The sequence below is a fragment of the Aspergillus tanneri genome (assembly GCF_003426965.1).
Source record: "Aspergillus tanneri strain NIH1004 chromosome Unknown AapTan_7_pilon_pilon_pilon, whole genome shotgun sequence".
Classification (NCBI taxonomy): domain Eukaryota; kingdom Fungi; phylum Ascomycota; class Eurotiomycetes; order Eurotiales; family Aspergillaceae; genus Aspergillus; species Aspergillus tanneri.
Genome location: NW_022984634.1, coordinates 3,282,854 through 3,303,096, shown reverse-complemented (window position 1 = coordinate 3,303,096; position 20,243 = coordinate 3,282,854). Strand labels below are relative to the sequence as shown.

Here is a 20,243-nt window from a genome sequence, read left to right as displayed (position 1 = left end):
CGGACAGGCAGAGAATCCCAACTGCACAATATACAGCCTTCAAGGATGATGTTGACACTAATAACTTCGCCATGAATATTGATTGAACGCTGCCATGGTCAATCCGGATTCCCACCGGGTCAGGCCCATGGAAGCTGGCGGCGATGATGTCATGTGATGGGAACGGGGATTCCCGGGACGAGTGCAGCCTCAGGCCAGATGGTGACTAAAGCGCCCAAGAAAAACGTCTGTCATTCATGAAGGAAATGACTAAATCCCTCAGGTTGGACGATTACGGCTATATTGAGGAGCACCAATGGCTATTAATTCGGCTGATCCCTCCAGGGTCCGCACGTTTTCTTCTTACCTTTTCTCTTCCCTGTTCTCCATCTTCATCGCCTCCCGGTCACTGAAATCATACTGATCGCATCCGTCCCCACTACCCGGTGAGTTCTTTCGACGGCTGCTGCCCCTCCTTTAGTGGCCCTCTGCCCCTCCTTTGCTGGCCTTTCCTTCTCAATTCTTCGGCTCCGTATTCGTCGTTCGGTAAACCATTTAATTTAGTTTGGGGAGTCTCTTGCAGGATTTATTAAGTGCTTTTCTTCCTCTTCTTCTCCCTCTTCTTCGTCGCCTTTCATCTGATTCTCCTCTACTCCAAGCTAATTCTCATATTCAATTGACTGTCTAGTCCATTATACTCAATCACAATGGGTGCCCTCGAACAGCTTACTCGCAAGTCCGGCGTCATCGTCGGCGATGACGTTCTCCGCCTCTTTGAATATGCTAAGCAGAACAACTTTGCCATCCCCGCCATCGTAGGCGACCCATTCGGTTCCCAAGCTTCTCTTCATGGACCGTCTCACTGACCGCATCGGTTCTCAACAGAATGTGACCTCCTCCTCGACTGTCATTTCTTCCTTGGAGGCTGCTCGCGACAAGAACTGCCCCATCATTCTTCAGCTGTCCCAGGGTGGTGCTGCTTACTTCGCTGGAAAGGTATGTTATTTGTAGCCTTATCTCCATTGAGAGGACTGGATAATTAACTGGGTCTCTGTAGGGTGTCAGCAATGACGGCCAGAAGGCTTCCATCGCCGGTGGTATCGCTGCTGCCCACTATATCCGCAGCATCGCTCCTACCTACGGCATCCCCGTCATCCTTCACACCGACCACTGTGCTAAGAAGCTTCTCCCCTGGCTTGACGGTCTCCTCGATGAGGATGAGCGTTACTTCAAGCTCCACGGCGAGCCTCTCTACTCCAGCCACATGATTGATCTGTCTGAGGAGCCCGTCGACTACAACATCCAGACCACCGCCGCGTACCTCAAGCGTGCTGCCCCCATGAAGCAGTGGCTCGAGATGGTAAGATTAAAATAAAATTTTGTTGCAAATTGTGATAGCGTCGGAGGACTAACGAGTATTGCAGGAAATCGGTATCACTGGTGGTGAAGAGGATGGTGTCAACAACGAATCCGTCGACAACAACTCCCTGTACACCCAGCCCGAGGACATCCTCGCCATCTACAATACCTTGTCCCCTATCAGCCCCTACTTCTCCATTGCCGCTGGTTTCGGTAACGTGCACGGTGTCTACAAGCCCGGCAATGTCCGCCTGCACCCCGAGCTGCTCTCGAAGCACCAGGCCTACGTCAAGGAGAAGATCGGCTCCGCCCAGGACAAGCCCGTCTTCTTCGTCTTCCACGGTGGCTCCGGATCCAGTAAGGCCGAATACAAAGAGGCCATTGACTACGGCGTTGTCAAGGTCAACGTGGATACCGATATGCAGTACGCCTACCTGAGTGGTGTGCGTGACTTCATCCTGGGCAAGAAGGATTACCTGATGGCCATGGTCGGTAACCCCGATGGTGAGGACAAGCCCAACAAAAAGTTCTTCGACCCCCGCGTGTGGGTTCGCGAGGGTGAGAAGAGCATGAGCAAGCGGGTCCAGGTTGCTCTCGAGGACTTCAACACTGCTGGCCAGCTGTAAAGGTCTGATACCAGTTCTCTTTCTCTCTTCTCTCTTTTTTTTTTTTTTTTTTTCCTTCCGTTTCTTTTTCTTCCGATGTGATGTCTGCCGATACGAGGAACTCAGATACCAGTACATAAATTGACCAATCTGAGGGGCACAAAAACATGAATGACAACCTGGATCGTTCTATGTGATGTTGGATACTGCATGGATATCGGCTAGGTCGGAGTTGAATATCGATGAGGGTGTATGTAGTATGAAGATGAAATATATTAATAAAATATGCTCAAAGACTTCGTGGTTCTTGGTTATTGTTAGGCAGTGCTCCAGGCCACTATACTTCTTGCCTCAGGCAGAAGGAAGAGTCGGTGGCTTCTATGCATTAGGGTATACATACTCCGGAGCCGTATGTACTGTACATCTACATATGATATAAGTACTAATCTGCAGGGCTGGGTCATGTACCGTGCCTACTATGGATCCAGATTAGCCCAAGGCAGCAAAGCCTCATTTACTGTACTAATGCTCCACCCATCACTGGAATGTAACCATCCCAGGGGTGTAAATTACTACTCTGTAGATTATCTACAAAGTAGCAGTATTACGGAGTACCATCCGGTTGATTCAAGACATGGAATCCACCCCAGCGCGGCAATTCCCAACGAGAATGAAGTATTCAGGGTTCCAGATACAGATTCTTTGGCTCCCGCGTGGGTATGGATTGCTTATGTGAGCTATTTAAAGATGGTTCTGTTAGCACTGGGGACTATTACATGTCCGTTGGGACGCTAAAGGTTGGTTTCCTGGGAATGTCTTGACTATTGGTAATAAGGGGTGATCTAGTGGAAGATGGAGTAATCAGCTGCGTCTCATGATACTAGCTACTCCGTACAGAGGAATCTTTCATGGTCTTGACACCCAGTCTCCTTGTCACCTACCGAGCGAGTAATAGTAGTCAACTGTCAGATTCTTACTTGGTGATAGGCCAGACATGCCTCAGGAAGCAGTCGACACCTGACAAACACCTCGAGACCCTTGAACCCATGGACCAATCAACGGGCTACTCTGGGTTCGCTGTCTCAGAAAAGTGTCCAGATGTTCCAGACTCGCCGCCAAGGACAGGCTCTGATTGGTGCGCCAAAATAACAGTCGGGATAAAGACGGCAGGCCACCAATGGAAACGCACTGGTGGGTTCAGCTGTTGTAGTTTCTCAGTTTTCCCAGATGTACCTGTTACACTCTCAGTGACATGGCCGATTCCACGTCCTGGGGCAGTATATACACCCATCTATCTCATTCACATTACACTGGATTCTAGTAGGTATTATTGATGGCATCCAGAGACGTGGACACTCCACAGACCGGGTGTCAACTGGTCTTCTAATCGGAGGTTGCGAATCTGCCAAAAGTTGGTTACCTTAGTACAGATGTGCTGGACTCTTTGCATTGGCTCCAGACCCGCCTCCACTCTTACCCACACTAAACTTAACGGCCTTTACTTCTTATTTCTCTTCTTCCGCTGTTTCTCCAGCCCTGATCTCCGTTAATTAATTCATTCGTTCTTCTAGTCCTTCGTTTCTCTCCATCTTTTTTTTCTTTCTTCGATCGTTACATTCAACCACCATCTCTCTCTCTCTCTCCTTCTTCCCCCCTGACGGCCTCATCCATGCGGCCTCGGCTCTCCTGCCACCATGGATCCTAGTCCTCTATGGCGCCGTGATGATGACTCCCTGGACCAATTTCTCAGGCTCATTCAGGACCCGTTCAGTTCGGCCGTACGTCTTTTGAACCACCCGCTCCAATGTGATGCCCTTCGATATCAACCAACTGACCTGATCAGATTCGAGAGAATGCCGTGTGGGCCTCCTTGGCTACCTCTTTCGGCTTCTTCATCCTCCTCGCCTTGCTCTTCTCGCTGGTTCGTCCCCGACATTCGGTCGTATATGCCCCCAAGGTGAAACATGCCGACCGCAAACACGCACCGCCTCCTGTGGGAAAAAGCCTCTTTGCTTGGGTCAAGCCTGTGCTGAGCACCCGAGAGCCGGAGCTGATCGACTGCATCGGTCTTGATGCCGCGATTTTCCTCCGATTTACGAAAATGTGCCGCAATATTTTCATCTTACTCAGCGTCATTGGCTGTGGGATTATGATTCCCATCAACCTCACGCAGGGTGGTGCGAACTCCAAGGACAAGGATATTTTCACGAAGATGACCCCGCTGAATGTTTCCTCAAATCCCATCTGGAGTCAAGTCTTTTGTGCCTGGGCTTTCGACATCATTGTCGCTTATTTTCTTTGGAGAAATTACAAGGCCGTATTGTCGCTACGCAGGAAGTACTTCCAAAGTTCGGAATATCAGCGTAGTCTGCATGCCCGCACGTTGATGGTAGGTTCCACTTCGCTCCGTAGGGTGACGCTAGCACGACGCTCACGTAATTGGCCTCTAGATCACCGATCTTTCTCCAGCTGCACGATCTGATGAGGGTGTGATGCGCCTGATTGACGAGGTCAATCCCACTGCTGCCCTACCCCGGGCTTCCATTGGTCGCAACGTTAAGGGCCTTCCTGGGTTGATCCGAAAACACGAAGAAGCGGTGCGCGAGCTCGAGTCGGTGCTAGCAAAGTACTTCAAGAATCCAGACCGACTACCCGCCAACCGGCCCACCATGCGCCCGCCCCGGAAGGAGAGGCGCGAAGGGACAAGCGGAAAGGTAGACGCCATTGATTATTTGACTGACCGGATCCAGAAATTAGAGGAGGAGATCAAACACGTTCGTGCATCAATCGACAAGCGTAACGCCCTGTCGTTCGGCTTCGTCAGCTGGGATATGATCGAGCATGCCCATGCGGTGGCTTACAAAGTGCGCAATAAGCACCCAAAAGGAACAACGATTCGCCTGGCCTCGCGGCCGAGCGACCTCATCTGGGAAAACCTGCCTTTGTCGAAGCAGGCACGACGATGGAAGCGGTTTGTGAACTTTATCTGGACGGCGATCTTGACCCTGATATGGATCGTTCCAAACGCCCTCATCGCCATCTTCTTATCCAATCTAAATAACTTGGCTTTGGTTTGGCCGGCTTTTCGGCCCTCACTGCACAGCAACTCCGCGGTCTGGGCTGCAGTCCAAGGTATCCTTGCGCCTGCTATCACATCTCTGGTTTATGTGCTCCTACCCATCATCTTTCGGCGTATGGCGATCCGGGCGGGTGATGTCACTAAAAGCTCCAGGGAGCGGCACGTCCTCCACAACCTATACTCCTTCTTCGTCTTTAACAACCTGATCGTCTTCTCTCTCTTTTCTGCCGCGTGGACGTTCGTTGCCGCCGTCATCGACGAGAAAAGTACAAAAGATGTGGATGTGTGGCAGGCTATCAAGGACGGCCATCTGTATACGAAGGCCATGGGGGCCCTATGCCAAGTCTCTCCGTTTTGGGTGACCTACCTCCTGCAGCGTAACCTCGGAGCTGCCATTGATTTAGTCCAGTTAGTGAACGTGTTTTGGGTATGGTTCTCCAAGACGTTTCTCGCACCTACCCCCCGACAGACTATAGAGTGGACGGCACCGCCCCCGTTCCAATACGCCAGTTATTACAACTACTTCTTGTTCTACGCGACGGTTGCTCTGTGCTTTGCGACCTTACAACCGATCGTACTCCCAATCACCGCGCTGTACTTCGGTCTGGATGCAATGATGAAGAAGTACATACTGATGTACGTGTGTGTGACCAAGAACGAATCTGGGGGTAGGTTCTGGCGGGTGGTGTTCAACCGGATGGTGTTTGCGACCATTTTGGCCAACGTGATCATTGCGCTGGTTGCTAAAGCGAGTGGCACCTGGACCATGGTCTACTGCGTCATCCCGCTTCCATTCCTGATGCTCGGCTTCAAGTGGTACTGCATGAAGACCTTCGACGGGGACATCAAGTTCTACAACCGGGCCAACCTCAGCGATGCCGAGGCTCTGGCAGTAGGCAAGCCCGGGAAGACAACATCAGATCGGCTCAACTCCCGGTTCGGGCATCCCGCCCTCTACAAGCCCTTGATCACTCCGATGGTCCACGCGAAGGCGGCCGATTCGTTGAGCCGCATTTACCGGGGACGACTGGACTCCTCCCAGGCGGATGCGGAGTACTCCGACATTGCCATGGATGCCATGTCCACCTCGCGTCCGGGTAAAACGATGATGGACATGTCGGTACGGGAGCCCTTCGAAGTTGTCCCCGAGAACCATCTCGACTTTTCGTACTTCAAGGACCGAGCCGATTTCCGGGACGAGTTTGGCGGTGGCATCTACGGCCGTCCCGATGACCTGATGACCGAACGCTCGCACACTCCTCGCAGCCATCTAGGGGGCGAATGGTCGCCCACCTCGTCGCGGGCGTCCTCCCCAGCCCCGTCACTTCCGTCCATCCGGCCGTACGAAATGGGAGGGAACGATCAGATCCATCCGGCCTTCCGCACCCCGCTGTCGCGTGTGGACAGCGGCCCAGTGGGTCGGGGACTCTATCAGCATGAAGATGAGAGTCAAGCTAGGCTGCTCAGCCAGGCACAGAGACCCGCATTAAACGAGCCTATGACACCACTGGATCGATGGCGAGCCCGGGGATACGGACCTGTGGATCAGGACGACTCCAATCCCAATTCATATGACCATTACCGCATGCCACGATAGCTTGAAACGACGATTTTTACCTGATACTTTTACATTCTGGTTGGAATTTTGTTTGCATGGATCTCCCTTGTTATGTATAGAAAGCGTGGGTTTATGACGATCGTATTTAGGAGGCTACCACGGAGTCATGGAAATAGTTGTGCTGTACACAGGCCCGCGATCTGGATATCGACTGTACTGTGTGGGCTGTATATAATCAAAGCATCTAGATTCATTGGAGATACTGTTTGTTGTTTGTTGGTCGTTCGTAAACCCGAGGCTATTATCGTTACCGGATTGGGCCGATACCCAGATCTTCGGTTTGTCCTCATCATTTATTCATTCATTCACTACTTTCTCCCTGCGGTCATCTCCTTGCCAGTATCTTCCTCCGTCCATTTGCCCGGTACTGCTTATCCTATCTCATCGGCCGCTGTTGTCGTGGTTCTGCCCTCCATATAGCGACCCCTTTTCCCACCACGCGATCGCCCGTGCGTCTCCACGTTTCCGTCGCCAGGAACCAAGGCTTGGGCAACCCAACAAAATCAGACAGTCGCGTGCGAGGTTCAAATTAACCAGTTTAGAAACATCCTACGACCTTCCCATCGGACACGTATACTGTCGATAGCCTGCGAGATTGTTGGTATTCAGACTGCTGCTTAGTGAAGTCAAACTACCTCTTTATCCGCATAGACGTGTATGAGCTAAACGAAGTCAAATCAACATTCCCACCTCACAAACTACAATAAGGGATAAACAACAAAAAGGAGGAGAGAAGGAAACATAAGAAAAGAAAAGGAAAGAAAATGGCGTGGTATTCTATCCTTCCCCCGGATTTAATCTACGTCGAAAGCTGGGCTGCTCGGACCTTTGTACGTCAATGTATTATTCCTTCTACTCATCTAGAGCTCACTGGACAGTACATGCTAATCCCTATCTATTTACGTGTGTAGATTCTCCTCGGTCTCATAACCATCGTTCCTTGGGCGCTTCTCATTATGTTCGATCTGTGCCTGTATCTCTGGCGGATGCTGGAATATGAAATCGCCGTGGTCGGCGGTAGGGCCAGGGGGAGGCAACGACCTCGCGCGCCCAGTTTAAACGAGAGACGCGGTCGTCAACGGAGGGTGTTCAGTCTGACAGGCTATGAAGATGCCGATGCGACGACCAGGAGGGAGACGACTGAGGACCAGCTGAGGCGGAGGACCCCAACCGATCCGTCCCAATGACCGTATAGGCAGTTGTCAAGGCCTGTTTTTCTAGTTTCCTGGGAGGGATTTCCCATCAGTCTGTTCTAAACTCCTCTCTACAATCGCGAGATTTGATTAGGAAGCCAGCGAGAGAAATTGTCGATGATCGTCTGCGATCACACTGGGGATGGATGTCTCTTCCAGTTGTAGACTCTTTTCTCAGGCCAGCTTCCTGATTCAGAGTAGTGGCGCCTGCGACACAATCGCCGTCCTCAGCGAGTTCCAATCTATCTCGCGAGCCCCCTGTACTTCTCGACTGGTTAACCCATACCGACTCGGCGCTTCGAGCGATTGCTGTTGGACAGGACTTCCGACGAATCATCGTGCGCAGCGATATTTAACCCCATAGATGATACCACGCTAGAAGGTGTTGACTGACTGTCAAGGATCCGGACAATGTCGAGCACAACAATGATGCAAGTGGACGCTCTGGACAGCTGGATTGTCTATATCGAGAGAAATCCCCTGGTGGTCCTCTTGGGGATCATGGTGGTTTGGCTGTTCAGCCACTGGAATCGTGTATGATTCACCATCTCATGGCATGGCCAGCACGCGATCTAACCATCAACATAGAAGCTACCAGTTTCTCAAGATCTTGAATCATCATCGGAGCCAACGGGCTATCCATCCATCCAGCCGCTCCCTGACTTCACCTGGGAATCCACTGAGCCTTTGTCCTTCCGCCCTTTTAAGCCCAAGTACCATCTGACGATGGGTAAGTTCCACGGCACCAATGTATCAACGGAGTCGAACTGTCTAATACTTTTACGGAACAGCCCTCACCTCCCTAGATCACTCCACTCTCATTCCCATGGACAAAACATACAAGGACCGACTGGCTCTTCGCGCAGCCCTCCTGCGCCAACACCCTGACGTCGTCATCGGCATCAACGACCCTCAAGACGCAAATATCGTCGCAGCTATTCGCGAACTCTATTCCTTCGTCGTGGGCACCTACCTCCCCACCCGGTACCCACGAATGTTCCGACTTGTATGCACCCCGAAACAGCAAGAAATGCTAGAAAGCCTTGTCACCGGCCAGCAAGTCCCATTGGATTGCACTTCCGAGTCTCGCAACGGACGGAGAGAGCTCGAAATCCTCGGCACCCTCGTGGATGAGGACTTCCTCGTCCTTTTACCGGATTATTCGAAGGGAAACAGAAACAACGCCGACCCTAGTGCAGAAGACCAACAAGCGAAATACATCCTCCAAGCATACACCACCTACTTTCCATCGGGGTTCAACCCAGCCGAGAAACTCGGACTGAAACTCGCCTCCATCCATGCGCCGGTACCGGGATACAAGGAAAAACTGGAGCGAAGCATGGATCGGTTCTTTGCGCGCGTCGAGGCAGGCAAGTTCGTGCAGAGAGTCAATTGGAGCGTCACGACCAATACGGAGTTATTTGCTGCATTCGGCGGTGTGCATGGTACTGAGGGGGGGGATGCGGTCATTAAGGGACAATTGGATGTTCACTCGGTGGGTTTCTTTTTATATCTTTTTTTTTTCCCAGTGACTTTCAATTGAATCTCAGTCCATAACTGACAGAGTCAGACGGTTCTACGATGTGAACGACAGACGCTTCATCGGCTTCCACGCACCAATGCATTGGTGTTTGCATTCCATACATATATCTATCCGATACAAACGATCAAGGATGAAGGTCTAGGTGAGGATCTGGCCACTGCCATTGACGGTCTCAAAGAGGGAAATGTCCCTGGGATGCACTGGTACAAGCGGGCCCCGCTGTGGGGGGAAGCTGTGAAGAAATTCCTACGTTCATAGACGATGGAGGATTCAGCATCTAATTAACTTTTTCTTTCCTTCCTTCCTTTCTTGGGTTTGATCTTGAATCGTCTACACTTCGTAGCCAAAGTAGAAAGGATGCAAAACTAATGCAAACGTTCCACTACCTTCAGCAGATCCGCCGTCACACCCATAGCCGTCACATCACCGCCGGCGCCGGCTCCCTGGACAATCAAGGGGTTGTTACCGTACCGTTTGGTATAGAAGCTGATGATATTATCGCTACCCTTGAGGCCGGCAATGGCATTATCGCGATCGAACTGTTGCAGACCCACGCGCACTTCCTTCGTACCGACATCGATGCTACCGACGTACCGCACCACCTTACCCTGTTTCTCAGCGCCGTCCTTGATGGCAGCCATCTGGCCATCGAACTCGGGTAATCTTGTCATGAACTGGGCGACTCCATCCGCCGAGGACGGCAACGAGGCCAATTCCGCAGGGATCAGCGACTCGATAGGAAACGAGTCCGGGGCCTGAACTTCCAAACCGGCAATACGGGCCAGAATGGTCAGTTTCCGCGCGACGTCCATTCCGTTCAGGTCATCGCGCGGATCGGGCTCCGTGTAACCTAGTTCCTTGGCCTGGGCGACGACCTCGCTCCATTTAGCGGGGGAAGAGGAACCCGACGCGGGTGCAAACGTGTTGAACAGGAAGGATAACGTGCCCGAGAACACGCCCTCGATGCGAGTGACCTCGTCTCCGGTGGCGACTAGATCGCGCAGCGTCGAGATGACAGGCAGACCGGCGCCGACGGTACTTTCGTGGTAGACAAGGGCGTTGCCCTGGGTTGCGGCGGTAAAGATATCCCTCCACAGGGCCAGGTCAGAGGAGAAACCCTTCTTGTTGGGGGTGACGATGGAGATGCCCTTGCGGAGGAAGACGGGGTAAGCGCTGGCGAGGGCCGGGTCGCTGGTATTATCGACCAGGATGGAGCGGCCGGGGGTGGAGGAGAGGTACGAGGCGATCTCCTCGGGGCATAAGGAGCCAGACTTGATGAGAGAGGGCGTCTCGATGGCGGATTTCCACTCAGCGGCGGGAATGGTAGGCGAGTAGGCCGGTGTCGGAGACAGGAGAGTCTGTGTTGAGCGGGCGAGGAGGACAAGTTGAGGAGCATTAGGGAGACGGGCTAGTTGGTTCAGGAAGGATGTTCCAACGCCACCGACGCCTTAAACATATCAGTTGGGGTCGACTGAATTTTGGGTATGGAGGTAGAGTTGGTTATACGTCGAGTCATCGCGGGTATATGCTGTAGATGGAGGAAACATACCGATGATACCGAGATAGACAGGTTTCGACATGATGAGTGACTGAGGATTGCAGAGACACTTCTAACGAATCTACAATGCCACGAAAAAGACAGCCACCAGAGGATAGACTGAGAATAGAATGGTATGAAAGTGAAGGCAAAGGTGACGAAGAACCAGCACGTGGGATCGTGGGGCAATGATGAGTCATCCTTCCGTATACGGCCTCAATTCTTCATCATCGTCTCAACAGCCACTTCTACCTTTCATCTGCCTTCTATCTACCATGTCGCACTCGTTATACGGTGTCCCTCGTCGCAAATCGACTTCTAAATCCGACACCCCATCTGCATCCAACCTCGCCTTCACGACCACCCTCACGTCGCTTATCTCCAAAGACTCCGAAGCCTCCACGCGCGGGAGACCACGGGCCTCCAAATCCAGCAAATCCGATATCTTCACTCACCACAACAAGGGAGCTCAGAAACGCGCGGCCGCGGATCTCCGTGATGATGACAATGCCGCGTTGCAGCAGTCGCACCAGCGCACGCAGGACATCGGGGCCGTGGATGCAACGGCCCTGCACCGATCGAAGCGGCGCATGGAGGAAAAGGCGCGAATGTACGACGAACTGAAAAGCGGGGTGTATCTAGCGGCTGATAGTGATGATGAGGAGGATACAATGGGCGGTGGAGATGCATATCTGGCTCGATTACGACGGAAAGAACGAGAGGGTCTTGTGGATTTTGATCGGAAATGGGCCGAGGCGGAGCGAGCCAGGGGTGACTCGGAGGGCGGAGAAGACGACAACAACAGCGACGATGATGATGAGAATGCATCTGTCGTATCCTACGAAGACGAACTGGGTCGTAGCCGTCGCGGGACGAGGGCTGAAGCGGCGCGTGCGACTCGACTGAAAGAAGAATCTGGAGAACGGTCGAATGTGCAAGAGCGCTGGCGTCCTTCCCGGCCGGATAACTTGATCTATGGTGCTGCGGTGCAAGCGGAGGCGTTCAACCCGTCTGACACGGTGGCGTCGCAGATATCATACCTTGCGGCACGCAGAGACCGGTCCCCCACACCTCCGGGAGAAACACATTATGACGCCGATGCGGAAGTGCGCAATCGAGGAACAGGGTTTTATGCGTTTTCCAAAGATGAAGATGTGCGCAGACAGCAGATGGAGGAGCTCATGAACGCGCGAGATGAAACCCAGCGCGAACGCGAGGCCCGGCAGGAGAGGAGATCCGAGCGGGAGCGAGTGAAGGATGAACGGAGAAGAAAAATTGGCGAGCTGCGGTCCAAGAGGCGCGCAGAGATGTTCCTAGCTGGTCTGGGAGATGTGGGTGACTGGAGCGGAGATAGCCGAGTTGAAGCCGACGTTTAACCGACCCGACTGTTTAAAGTATCTGTATAATACTTGGTTCTATTTTGAGATACCCCTTCGCATTACTATTTAGATAAAAATTGAGGTTATACTAGTCGAATTTAGAATTTTCTACTCAAACATCATTGGGGCGCAACGAATCCTATCATCGCTCAGCTTCTCCATACAACAACAGTTCAACAGACATGGACGACGTCGATATAGAATTCCTAATAACAAACGTAGTACGAAACAAGTAAAAGGCCGCCCAGGTAATCAACGTAAGTTCGTCATGTCATAGCCTCATAGCTCATGAATCGTAATGTATCCAACATTAAATGCAGTTCCGTATACCAGCAATGATTTTATTTGTCCTTATTATATATTTCTTTTCCTGGTTGGAGGGAATACCATCCTCTTCGACGAAGACCCGGTGCGTTGAAGCATATGCACAGCCAATTTTTATGATCGCTCAAGTTGCCGAAGTTCTTCAATGGTTTTCAGAAAACCTCGGGCATCTAAGTGCTTACATTAGTTTAAATACTGACCAGTTTCAATGAAGAGGAACACTCTCACCAGAATGGTTTGTGAACTTCAATATATGCTCCCCTTTTGGGGTTCGTGGGGCATTATAATCGGCAGAGGTAAGGATCACAGGACGGAGTTCACGCAGCAGAACGGCTTTGCTGTCCACTCGGCGAATCCAACCTCGAACACCAATGTGAGGCGTAATAAAGGCAGTCCAAACCGGGGCTCTGATCCACGATATTTGCGGTCAGCCATTACCCTACGTCGATTAATAAATAAATTGCTAACTCTCACCGTTTCATCTCGCCCTTGTGGACCGATGCCTGCAGTCGGACTACTCCAGATATATTATCGCGATATATGCGCAAAGCGTGCAGGAAATTATCATCGACTATTTGCCTATCGTTTTTCAGTATGAAAGGGAGCGTTTGTTTCTGCTGTTTGCTGGAATAGCTGTCTTACCCGCCAAAAAGTTCCACTTCGTCATCGAGCTCATAGTCACGGATGCGTTCTACCGGTCGGCCGGCATCTTGGGAGCGAAGGGCCAAGAATGTACAGAAAAACAGTACCATTTCTGCCCAGTCTGTCAGCAATGGTTTCCGAAGGAGCTAGAGGGAACGTACCTTCGAGGGTGCTGAATTTAAGATTGGCCCATAATACAAGTTCATATCCCCCACGCCGTCGTCGACACAGTTGCAGGCAGGATCCCACGCGCACAATCTCCAGTAGATTCAAGGGGAGGCAATAATAGTCACTGGATCTAGAAGTACGAGGGGATTTGCACAAGATCCGCGCTCGGTGATCTTCTTCCCGCACGTACAAGCTCACACGAAAATCCGAATCGCTATTAAAAGCTCTAGATGAAGTTATACTAGCGGACTACATAGAGAACAAGACGTAAGGAGGGCACTTACAGCTGTAAGAGTTCTTCAAATCCCTCGTCGTACAGCCACCGTTTCGCTCCTGGATGAGCGTCGCCAAGACATTTGGAGCTGCGGTTTCATCAGCTCCTAGTTCTCGTGGCTGCATTCACCGGCGTCTCCTCACCTTTCACCTATATATGGAATGGCCGTCGTTGGGTGCTCCTCGAGGAACACTCTTCGGGCCCAATGGTCGGTAGGGAAATTGGAGCCCAACGATTGGCTAGTAGCAGAACTAGTGACCGGGGAACACGGTATATCGGGGGCAGATGGGGGAATGTCAGAAGAGGTTCCTGATGATGGAGATAGAGGCGATTGTGACACCAGAGGGGGCCTTTGTCGTTCATACGATCTTCGGTTTCGGGGCCTGCGACCGCTGGCTGGACTTCCGGGCTCGGCACTATTGCTGCTGGCTGATGACGGCGCACTCAACGAGATGGAGCCCAGCTGGAGAGCAAGACGATTGTTCTGATGAACTAGGAGGCCTCGTATGTTACTACGGAGGCCAGCTATGAGAGATGCATCTGGGTATTGGCTACATTCAGGCGTTAGTGCTCTCCGAGAGAAGTAGGTGCCGAGGGAAATATGTACTCCTTCAAAAGATCTTCCAATTCGTTCAAGAAGGCCTTGTACTTTGCTAGACGCGTTGACAAGGAATCCTGGGACTCTTCCCGGAAGAATGCACACAGATCCTGCCAAGTGTGCTTGTAGACATCTCGACTCGGACCCCGTCGCTCTTCGAGGTCACCGAAGAAGTCGACGATGTCTTCAAGTGTGTACTTCAAACTAGTACGAACCAGCTCCAGGTCGGGGTGAGCAGCAGCAAGGTTATGACGATATTTGCGGTCATTCGTAAGGTCCTCCAGTTTTTTTAGCGACGTGCTGATGGAATATAGATCGGCAATGAGGCCGGTGATTTCTGTGGCATGTTCGGGGAGAGGCTCGCGAAATATAGTAAACCCAGCGGCCACATCCTCCGCATTATCAGCCGAAGTGCGCAGGGCCATGATGCTCAACTAGAGCTGGCCATCAATATCAATATATAATAAAGTTGCTCCTTCCTTTCCTCTCTTTATTAAAAAATAAAAATAAAAATAAAAAATTAACAAACAATGGTTTTTAAGCTATAATGTCAAGCGAAAAGATGTGCAAAACAGGTATTCTACCCGTCACGGTCAGAAGCGGGACATAATCTGTCCAAATTTAAAGTGAAAAAGACTAAGGGGGAAGAAAAAAAACCCAAAAAAAAAAAAGGAATGATTCGCACAGTGGACTTAGAATAATCAGATATCTGGCCGGGGGAGGGGCAACCGAACAACAACTCAGAAGACAATGAAGGAGTCAGAAAGCGTCATGCTATCGGAGGAATCAGCCCTCCGACGCATACTATCAATTGGTATCTTCTGAAAAGACCACGAGGAAGAACAACAGGACCGGTCAACAAACGGTCGAGTTCAGAAAATCAATTTGGAAACAGACACACAAGCGAGTTAGGAAATTAAGAACAGAACAGCAATGAGGGAATCAATCAATCACCTGTCCACGAAAGAATGCGGCACTCAAGAATCCTTTCAGGTGGGGCACGATCTCGTCAATCAGACCATAGACCATAGACCATAGACCATACTGACTTGCGGCTCTCAGACAGGGAGACCGACCACAATGGCTTGAAACTGCACAGTCTTCCGACTGTCTAACTGCCTTGGGAGCGTTGACGTGTTCATGCGCTGTTAGGACAACGAAACCAATAACGGGCATTGAAGGACGGGATGGAGTGGTGATGGAGAGGAAAATGGTGGTGTGTAACCCCGCTAATTGATGGTCAATCGTCTTCTTCTACCCGTATTAACGGTCGATACCTACCTATTGTTAGATTGAAGGTGTCTTGGAGAAAACCACTCCCTGTACGAGTACTCCGTACCACTGGAAAGCCCCTCCGGTCTGACATGCAGACAAGGAGTTAGCTGAATTGGGGACGAATACCCAAAAGGGGAAGTCGATTGTACTGAATCGTGAAAATCCTCGAGCCTTTTGGTCACGGGCCAAGTGAACCCTGGTGGTGTCAGTCACGAGACTCAACTTAATTCTTCACCGTTCATCGTCCCAAGGCAAAAACTTAGACACTACTAGATAGTATAGGCACTCAGGACATTCTACCACAACAGTCGCTGATAATACTATACTGTTTGTTTCTTAATGAATTAATATATTGTTAATTAGATCAATGTCCATTACTATCGCCTGATATTCACTCCCATTTGCCAGTATACAATGGTGGTGGTTATACTGCACAACTTAGGTTAATCACCCAGTTATGCACCCTCAAAGATATGACAAAATCCTATGTCAAAACCGTATCAACATCAAGATAATGAAGCCAACTATGATATGCCGAGGTGTAGCTGCGTATATCCAGAACATCGTACCCATCACCTCCTTATCAGCCTCTTCTGCACAATATCCCAACTCATCAAATTCCACCACAAGGCATATCAGCCCAAGAGTGCAATATAGCCCACCTATCATTTCCTGCAATGCATTTATGCATCCTAGGAGGCTGTTCTGTTAGGTCCTTCCCTTCGGGTACACACACTAACCGGAAACGAGATTTGCGCTCAGGTTATTCGGTGAGCGGATCTGGGCTGTAAGATGGACCCGGTTGTTGTGTCACAGATTGGTCCAGCTCACTGGTTACCTGGGGGGATATGTACTACCTCTCAGGCGTTGGGCCGCTTTGTAGGGAAGCGAACATGAACGAAGCCTTAGGCATCAAAGCCAAGGTCGGAGATATCGGAGCCACGACGCGTCTAAGCACCATAAACAAGCGCGCCCCGCGTCATCTCGGGAGCTTGGGCCCTGGAGTTGGAAGATCCAGAATCCCAGATGAAGTCGCCAATGTTCGATCCTCGACCAATATCACAGCGTGTCATATAGGTATTCAGGAGGCTACAATCTCACAACACACATACTAGCTACACCACCACATTAAAAAAAAATAAAATAAATATAAAAAAAGAAGGATGTGGTCAATTAGGCTAGTATACAACGTTATCTTGCGTCACAATACTTTCTGCAGCTTCCATTCTTACTTCATAGATACTCGAACAAGGTTCTCCCGCCGTTCTGAAACATCAGCGCCGGGCTCCCCGATTCGTCCCAAAAGCCACCAGGTCGTACAGTAAACATTTCCCATCGAAGATCCTTCATAAACAGAAAACAAGGAGAAACCACCGTCATCCCATACCAGAAGCCATTGAGTAGAGGGAAAGGAAATATAAGCGACGAAATACACAAGGCCAGCAAGGAGCGAAAACAAACGACACAAACGCCAATCGGTCAACACATACGAGACCTGCGAGGAGTAATTTAAGAGGACTCCTCTTCGTCGTCGCCGGCTGCCTGTTGTCCAGCAACTTTGATTAGCATCGCCTTCAAATCAAGTGACTAGTCGGGGGGATTCTTACCTGGTAGCTGGCCTTCTCGTCTTCATATCGCTTCTTGTCTGCAGCGGCCTTCTCCTCATATGGGCGGCGTTCCGAGTCACTCAGGGCCTTCCACTTCTCCCCAAGCATCTTCCCAACTTGGCCTACAAAGATGTCAGCAATGGGGCAGTCACACGCGAATATCAGGCCTGCGTGTCTTACCGAAGGTAATGCCAGGGTTCTCTTCGCGAACCTTTTCACGGTTGTCGTTGGCGAAGAACATGTACGCGGATAGACCACGCTTGGGCGCGTTGGGGTCTGGGATAAGAATTAGTAGTGGTCATTAAGATGAATGGCATGGTCACGTACCCTTCTTCCTCCGCTCAACGCGGGGCTTAGTCTTACGGGCAGAGGCCTGCTTAGGCATATTGAAGGTTGAGGTCTGTTCGGATGTCTTGTTAGAAAAGATCGGATGAGTCGCTTGGGCGAGGCTTTGAAGGGAGCTAAGGCTGGCAAATGAAAGAAAAACAAGGTGCGACGAAAGTAGTAAATATGGGACCAAGACAACGATGCGACAACGCACGCGCAGTAGGGAGGTGGTAAGCGGATGCTGCGTGGTGCGCGCCTCCCAAACAAGAGCAGAGCGACCACGGGCGCAGGTCGACAACGCGGGAAGACTAGAAAAAAAAAAGCGCGCAGGAGACTTACCAAACTCAGAGATTATTCGGGAATCAAAAATTAGAACCGGCAAAAATTTGCCTGGGGGAGAGAATACGCGTTGAAATCAGCTTATTGTTCGTGGAAGTATATAGTTGGCGGCGCAGATGCGCGACAGCGAGATCGCGCTGAGGTGAAGAAAAAGTCCAGGAAATCACAATTCCATCGAGCATAGAAGATGGAAACAAATGGTTTTGAAGGGAAAAAAAAGAATTGGATATGCGTGGTAGAAGCATTGCGAAGGAGTGGAGGGTTTATTAGGGCACTCACCGATGCGGATATGCGTACTTTTTTGTATGGGGGAGAGAATTTGTATGGGAAGAGGGAAGCGTAGTGAGAGTAGGTAGAGAGAGGGAGGGAGAGAGTGAGGGAGAGGGGAGAGTAGTAGTAGGAGAGTAGGAGGGAGACGGGAAGGCGGGCCACTCACTACCTGACTTGCTTGACTTCTCTTCGACTGAAGGGGGGAAAGTGGGCAGCACAGCAAGGGAAAGGGAATAAGTCCGCCGCCTGCCACTGGCTGGAGCCCTGCTGGGGAATGAAGGGTATCGTACCCGTCATGTATGGCCATCCATCCGTTTCCCTTGCAACCATCAGCGCCTCCTCAATCTACTGACTGAATATGGCCAGCAATTCACGCAACTTATTGAATTCGGGGGTGTTCTACTGTTTTTTAATAATATTTATTGCTCTTACTAGTCACAATTTATAAAATGTTCCTTATTAATTTGGAAAGTTCTTCGTGCACTCCGCGGTTCGCATGGTGTAATTCACTCATGTTGTCAGACGCGGCCAGAAAGCTGTGCTGAGCAATTGCCCTGAAGAGCTCCACTGTTTGCCCGTGGTATTGTATAATACAGTACCATCCTCCTACCAGGCTGTGAAGTGCCTGTCTGCCTGTTTCTTTCTCTGCGTAATGGAAATATGTATCTATGGAGTATGTTGGAGTAAACTGTACCCGATACATTTCAATAGTACTACTAAAAGTAAGGAAAAGAGCTGACATCTCAGCACCTAAGCATCTACTAATCAAGGTGGATTATGGAGTGGTGGGTAGCAAGTTAGTACCTATTTATCCGTAAAAATCTCTTGCAGCGTAAGCAGCCTTAGGCTGTATGTATGTGCCTAGTACGGCGGTACCCATAATTGTCCACCTGAGAAACTCTCCGTACCGGCACACCATAATACCACAGATACTCCAGAGAAGGTATCTAAGACTAGGTCGACACACTCATCCCAAGTCAATATGCACATACTTACATTAGGGGGTACTCCGTACTTCTACCATCTGTTGACATAGGGATTGACCAAGATTCCCGAAAATCACACCTCTTCCTAGGTTGTTTGGCCGGCCTATGACCATACACCTGAATGTATGTCCTGGGTGAAGAACACTGGCAATTGGAGATAGCCATTAGTGATGGTAATAAGTACAGATTTTATCTCCAAAGGAAACTGTTTCATCACACTGTCATATGAACTATTTATTTGCAAATCTATCATCCTTGAGTGGTGGACAAAAGTAGGAACCCTCCCTTCGACTACCGTCTGTTACTTTACTCTCAACTAGATATATATCTAGACTCCTCTATAGGTGCCCTACAGACGCAACATTCGTATCTACATGTACCTCGGAGCTGGTACTCGTCAAAAGGAACTGATCTCCGACAATTATTTTATTTTTCTGTACCGTTTTTGATCTCTGCCTTCCCTTGTATCTTTATTCCGCATATTCTGAGATGTACCATATGCTATTTCGCGAGTACTTTTTTGTGCTCTTCCGACGCGCGCGTGCTGATAGAGATACTGTCATTTGACCATGATCTATTATAGGACAGGTTCTTGTCATTAAGCCTGAAATTAGGAGGTTGCACTATGTACATATTCCCGTGGACAGACTTTCCAGAATGGACGCCTACTAGGGTACGGAGTATAGAACTTCTTGCACAGGATACTTGCCCACTATCCATTGTACATGTACATAAGTTCACCTAGAAGTACCCGGTAACTGTGACTCGTTAAATTGCTGCCCACAGCGGTCTCCCTATCGTATGGAGTAGCAGATAGGTAATATATTCCTGTGGTCTGAAGCACAACACATGAATCTATCATTTTTTACCCTGGGTACTGAAGATACATCTTCAGTTGTACATGTACTTTAGTAGGTAGTGTCATCTCATGCATTGCATACGCTTAAATACGCCACTTGTATTTGATCACAGTATGGATTAATACGGGTCTATTTTCCCTTATAATGGCTACCTGCTTACTCCATAGAGATAGGAGTTGCTGGGTGCTTCAGGAACCTTGCTTCCAGCTCAAGTGCTGAGGCAGTATTTGCATCGTCCCTGAGGGACAGCAGGATCTTAAAAGGTCCAATATGTTGTGTGA

General features: G+C 50.2%; 8 protein-coding genes across 8 annotated transcripts; 5 read left to right on the top strand and 3 right to left on the bottom strand.

Moving 5' to 3' along the window:
* Positions 1-686: 686 nt before the first annotated feature.
* Positions 687-1,964, top strand: FBA1 (fructose-bisphosphate aldolase FBA1; the record flags this gene model as incomplete). Its single annotated transcript, XM_033572320.1, has 4 exons — positions 687-794; positions 865-975; positions 1,037-1,339; positions 1,404-1,964. 4 exons carry the CDS (start codon positions 687-689, stop codon positions 1,962-1,964), a joined length of 1,083 nt encoding a protein of 360 aa, XP_033425635.1.
* Positions 1,965-3,637: 1,673 nt separating this feature from the next.
* Positions 3,638-6,619, top strand: ATNIH1004_007700 (putative DUF221 domain protein; the record flags this gene model as incomplete). Its single annotated transcript, XM_033572319.1, has 3 exons — positions 3,638-3,721; positions 3,787-4,332; positions 4,394-6,619. The coding sequence occupies 3 exons, from the start codon at positions 3,638-3,640 to the stop codon at positions 6,617-6,619; spliced, it is 2,856 nt and encodes a 951-aa protein (XP_033425634.1).
* A 785-nt stretch (positions 6,620-7,404) lies between these two features.
* Positions 7,405-7,827, top strand: ATNIH1004_007699 (uncharacterized protein; the record flags this gene model as incomplete). Its single annotated transcript, XM_033572318.1, has 2 exons — positions 7,405-7,470; positions 7,552-7,827. The coding sequence occupies 2 exons, from the start codon at positions 7,405-7,407 to the stop codon at positions 7,825-7,827; spliced, it is 342 nt and encodes a 113-aa protein (XP_033425633.1).
* Positions 7,828-8,244: 417 nt separating this feature from the next.
* ATNIH1004_007698 (heme-dependent oxidative N-demethylase family protein) lies at positions 8,245-9,634 on the top strand (the record flags this gene model as incomplete). The annotated part of the gene is made up of 4 exons (XM_033572317.1): positions 8,245-8,367; positions 8,422-8,563; positions 8,625-9,328; positions 9,404-9,634. The coding sequence occupies 4 exons, from the start codon at positions 8,245-8,247 to the stop codon at positions 9,632-9,634; spliced, it is 1,200 nt and encodes a 399-aa protein (XP_033425632.1).
* A 107-nt stretch (positions 9,635-9,741) lies between these two features.
* On the bottom strand, positions 9,742-10,956 carry ATNIH1004_007697 (homoserine dehydrogenase; the record flags this gene model as incomplete). Its single annotated transcript, XM_033572316.1, has 2 exons — positions 9,742-10,823; positions 10,926-10,956. 2 exons carry the CDS (start codon positions 10,954-10,956, stop codon positions 9,742-9,744), a joined length of 1,113 nt encoding a protein of 370 aa, XP_033425631.1.
* A 232-nt stretch (positions 10,957-11,188) lies between these two features.
* Positions 11,189-12,289, top strand: ATNIH1004_007696 (CCDC174 family protein; the record flags this gene model as incomplete). Its single annotated transcript, XM_033572315.1, has 1 exon — positions 11,189-12,289. The coding sequence occupies one exon, from the start codon at positions 11,189-11,191 to the stop codon at positions 12,287-12,289; it is 1,101 nt and encodes a 366-aa protein (XP_033425630.1).
* Positions 12,290-12,730: 441 nt separating this feature from the next.
* On the bottom strand, positions 12,731-14,723 carry ATNIH1004_007695 (uncharacterized protein; the record flags this gene model as incomplete). Its single annotated transcript, XM_033572314.1, has 9 exons — positions 12,731-12,786; positions 12,845-13,023; positions 13,091-13,195; positions 13,259-13,370; positions 13,420-13,556; positions 13,617-13,652; positions 13,711-13,788; positions 13,844-14,251; positions 14,308-14,723. The coding sequence occupies 9 exons, from the start codon at positions 14,721-14,723 to the stop codon at positions 12,731-12,733; spliced, it is 1,527 nt and encodes a 508-aa protein (XP_033425629.1).
* Positions 14,724-17,082: 2,359 nt separating this feature from the next.
* On the bottom strand, positions 17,083-17,565 carry nhp6 (high-mobility group nucleosome-binding protein; the record flags this gene model as incomplete). Its single annotated transcript, XM_033572313.1, has 4 exons — positions 17,083-17,115; positions 17,181-17,302; positions 17,361-17,456; positions 17,508-17,565. 4 exons carry the CDS (start codon positions 17,563-17,565, stop codon positions 17,083-17,085), a joined length of 309 nt encoding a protein of 102 aa, XP_033425628.1.
* Between the last annotated feature and the right edge of the window lie 2,678 nt (positions 17,566-20,243).